The sequence below is a fragment of the Procambarus clarkii genome, chromosome 59, assembly GCF_040958095.1.
Source record: "Procambarus clarkii isolate CNS0578487 chromosome 59, FALCON_Pclarkii_2.0, whole genome shotgun sequence".
Taxonomy (NCBI): domain Eukaryota; kingdom Metazoa; phylum Arthropoda; class Malacostraca; order Decapoda; family Cambaridae; genus Procambarus; species Procambarus clarkii.
Window position 1 is genome coordinate 1,354,624 of NC_091208.1, and position 4,531 is coordinate 1,359,154.

A 4,531-nucleotide genomic window follows, 5' to 3' on the forward strand; every position below is an offset into this window, starting at 1 on the left:
GAAAAAGAAAAAGCCCAGGTCGAAAAAGAAAAAGCCCAGGTCGAAAAAGAAAAAGAGAGAACAAAACAAATGCAGATAGAAGCGAATAGAACCTTGGCTGAGCAGAGGATTGAACATGGGTTGCCAGAGAGCACCACCCAGGTATCACACCCACCAGAGGTTAGGGTTAGGGAGAAGGACATTCCCTTGTTTGTTCCCGAAGAGGCAGAGAGCTTTTTCGAGCACTTTGAAAAAGTAGCCAGCATCAAGGAGTGGCCACAGGAGGAATGGGCCCAGCTGGTCCAGTTAAGATTGACCGGTGCAGCCAGGGAGGCATACACCCAATTGTCACTGGAAGAGTGCCAGGATTATGCCACGGTAAAGAGCAGCATTTTGCGCTCGTTTCAGTTAACCCCAGAAGCTTATAGAAAGCGCTTCAGAGAGATGATCAAAGTTGGAGCGTGTACGTTTGCTGAGACAGCAAGAGATCTGGAAAGACGATTCCAGAAGTGGATTGAGGCTGCTGGAGTTGGATCTTATGCTGACCTGAAGCAACTGATGGTCATGGAGAAGTTCTTGGAGATGATGCATCCCGAAACAAAGTTCAAGATCCAAGAAGCAGGGATAATGGAGGTGAAAGATGCCGCAGATAGGGCGGATATGATTACTGAAGCATACAAGAGCTTGAGGGAGAACAGAGTGAGAAGTGAGGCGAGATGCAGCAATGGCAGATCCAATGGAGTCTGGGGAGGAAGAAATTATGAGAAACCCAGAAGAGTCTGGGATGAGAAAAATTTTGATAAATGGGCAGATAAAAGTAAGTACCCTGGAACTCAGAAGAGTAGGTCGCGCACTTCATCTGAAAGTGAGGATGGAGGAGCAAAACGAGAAACTAATCGTTATCCAGGGAATCAAGAGTCCAGTAAAGCTCCACAGAGTACGAGTAGTACGTCTGGCCCGAGGAACTCCAATACGAGTGGGCAGAGTCAGAGCCGCTTTGGTACATATAGAAGAGACTTTTCCCAGATGAGATGTTACAATTGTAACGGATTGGGTCACGTGATGCGAGATTGTCGGCAGGGCAAGAGAGTTGTGACCCTGGCCATGTGTGACCCCCGAGGTAAATATACTAATGTGTTCCGAGACAAACCACAGAAGATGAACTTAGTGAACGAGAGGTATAGACCGTTCATGAGTAAAGGTTGGATCAGTATAAGAGGCCAACCTGAGGTAGAAGTTGGTATCTTAAGAGATACCGGAGCTAATCAGAGCTTGATCGTGAGAAGCCTGATTGGGAATGATCGACGATTAGCTGGCAGTGGGAAGATGAAAGTATATGGGTTATTGTCGGAGAGTGACATGCCCGTATGTGCTGTCCAGCTAAGGTCGGAATATGTGTCGGCAGAGGTGATGTTGGGAGTGTGCCCCGACATACCTATTCCAGGAGTCCAAGTGATCCTGGGGAATGACTTGTGCGGGACAAAGGTGTTGCCAAGAGTCATAGTGGAGACTGTGCCAGAGGAGTGCCCAGAAGGCCACGGCACGGGTGGGACACCTGAGAGTGTGAACCTGACTGACTTCCGAGGAGATGCGTCAGGAGACCGCCAAGCCATTGAGTACCCTGTCTCGGTAGTGAGGAAGGCAGAGGTGGCCGACAAGGAAGACGCTGGAGAAGATGATACAGTGTCGATTCAACCAGTGGAAGATATCGATGTAGATATAGCATGGCTGTTTGATGAAGGTCCAGCCCAGGCAAATGGAGTCTCGGTGAGGTCGAAAGTGAGGATGACCCAGCCGAAGAAGAATCATGTGAAGAGAGCGGACCTGAGTAGAGCCCAGACTGCTGAAATTAAGGGTCGGAAGGTGAATGCAACTGTGCTGAGTAGGAATGAGGAAAGATGTGGACATACTGAGGACGGAAATAGAGCGTCACGTTGTCCACGAGCACAGAGGCATCTGGATAGTAGAGTTAAGTTGTTTGAGATGTCAGGAGTTGACATGTTCCACAGAAAACGTGAAGAAAAGATAGTGAAGAAGAGTAATAACCGAGAAAATGAAAGGAGAAGAGACAGTATGTGTGGAGAGGTGCTTACGAGCACACAAGGAGAGGTAAAGCGACATGTACAGTCGAGTGCTGTTGGTTGTAGTACAGTGCCCGAAGAAACTTTTAGGGAACGAAGGAGAGTTGAAGGAGAAGAAATGGAGTGGTATAGAAGTGAAAAGTGTGGGAAGAGGAAGATGATACAAGCATGGAGGAATAGAGGAAAGCCGAGGACTAGGTGGGAGTCGAACAGGATGAGGTCTCAGATAAATGAGGAGACGAAAAGGAGGAGCGTCGGTGAAGACGATGGAGTGAAGTATGATGACAGGAGACGAAAGTATAATGGCAGTAGATGGAAGAGTGAAGACGACAGAGGAGGTACAGACAGTAGATGTCTGACTCTGGACGTGAAGAGAAGACGAGGAAACGGAGGGTGGAGACAGTAAGTAGAGTGGGCCAATGGATTGCAGGCGTCCAAGGAGGACAGCCTAGCCAAGAGGTGCCAGAGAAGTCAAATCGTTTGTGAGAAGACCATGTTTCTGGAGAGTTGTGAGCCGGATGTTGCAAGGTGCAACGAATTATTTGTAGACTCCTAAGAGAGTATATGGGGTGAAGAACGAGACAGTGTGGTGGCGGATGTATTATCCCGAGCTTTGCCACTGGAATAACTCTCAAAAATAAGGGGAGGGGAGTGTTATGATCTCAGCCTGCAGGAGAAACGAGTCTCCCTTCTTGAGAGTTATTCGTCAAGCCTGACCTGATTAGAAGGTCTAGCGAATATTGCGGTGATAACCCATATGAAAAATGGCTGGTTGGATATGTAAAACAATTTAAGATTATGGGCAGTAAGTAAGGAAATAGATAAATGACTGGCTAGGAGATGTGGACATTTTGCTGGAGGCGTGAGGCTCGCTTCTGGAGGACCTTGACCTCACTTGAGTGCCAGACATCGCAGGGGGAAGCCGCGCTCCGTTTGAGCTCCCGCCAGAAGGGAACCCCTAGTGATATATCTCGAAGAGAAGAGAAGTGTGCGGACGTACCAGCTGTGGAATCGAGCTGGGAACGTTGTGGTCTCAAGTCCTGGTCGACGAGCAGATATTAAATCGCCCAGAAGCATTATTGTGGGCTGTGTGGAGCGCCCTGACCAGACGCCGTCAGAGGGAAAGCGCCCTCGACCAATTAATCTGTGGTAAGCACGATAAACGCCAGTTCATAGTGATTGTTTGTAGTTGGTCGTGTGCCCAGCGACAGTAGCGATGTTTATTTATAAGTTAGACATGTTTTAATAAGGCAGAAAGCCTGAAATAGGAGAGTGAAGAGGGAGGAACACGGAGCGACGTCCGTCCTCTCTGAGCGCTGGCGGACGACTGAGGGAGCCGGCTCCGGATGGAGGAAGACCCTCCCAGCGAGTGAGGACGCCGCCGCCAGGCGAGGTGGAGTATGGACCCGCCCAAAACGGGGGAGTCCACTCTCACTGTATGTAGAGGACAGATAGAGGTTTGAGGCAAGCATATTGTGTGGTTATTTTTGTTTATGTGTTAAAGGGGAACATTTTATTGGAGTGTCGATGGGTTGCAGGTTTGTCTTTGGGGAAGAAGTTGCTGAGAACTTCGAAGCCAGCAGATGATGTAGCTAATGAGACTCCGAGGTAGTGGAGCAGAGGACCTCGAGCTGTGAGGAGAAGCAGCAGTGAAGAGGAGTGTCACGTGCTTCTGTAGAGGTGGTGTAGCAGCCAAGAGAGCTGTGGAAGAACCTAACAGAAGGGTGAAGCACCGTAGTTACACAAGGAAACTTCATGATAGCAGCCGGGAGGAGCTGCAGAGGATCCTGGTAGTGAAGCCCGGAAGAACCTAAGGATATTAGGGTTGTGAACTTCCAGAGGTGGAAGGGGAAGTTCTGGTGGATTACTAGTAGGGAGTTGATAGTGTTTGGTTGTCATTAGCGTGCAAGACGCAGTGAGAGGTGAGTGACTGTTGGCATTCTTATGTCAAGGAATTTTTTATACTGAAGTATCAATGAACATTTATACTGGTATATGTTATTGCATTCAAATGCTGATTTTCTATATATATATGTTATCTTGCTGATGGTGTAACAGTGTGTAGGCTTGACCAACTTGAGGAAGTTAATAGTATCAGGTGGTGAACCAGGAGGTAGGATACCACTTGATAAGCTGATAATAGAGTTCTGATGGTATTGGAGTGCAACCTGATTGTGATATTATAGAGTATAGGATTCATTATTATTATATGTGTGTATGTATCGTGTATGTGCTTTGTTCAGTAAATGTGTCACAATTTGCTGGTGTTTGCCCTTGTCCTAGTGAGGCTTCCCAGGAGGTAGTAGAGGTAGTAAAGAAGGAGAGAGAAAGAACCAAGAACCACTGCTGTGGACAGGGTAGGAGGTAATACTAGTAAGTCATAGGGGATTGAGGAGATCATATCTTATCTAAGGAGAGAGTGGGGAGTCACAGCGGCTCGAGTGGGTGTGTGCACGTGACAACGAGGCTAA

At 48.0% G+C, this 4,531-nt stretch overlaps 1 protein-coding gene across 1 annotated transcript; it reads left to right on the forward strand.

Moving 5' to 3' along the window:
- The first annotated feature begins 227 nt into the window (after window positions 1-227).
- LOC138353668 (uncharacterized) lies at window positions 228-4,320 on the forward strand. Its single transcript, XM_069306852.1, has 2 exons — window positions 228-3,209; window positions 3,599-4,320. Exon 1 carries the CDS (start codon window positions 424-426, stop codon window positions 2,464-2,466), a length of 2,043 nt encoding a protein of 680 aa, XP_069162953.1. The 5' UTR covers window positions 228-423; the 3' UTR covers window positions 2,467-3,209; window positions 3,599-4,320.
- The last annotated feature ends 211 nt before the right edge of the window (window positions 4,321-4,531 follow it).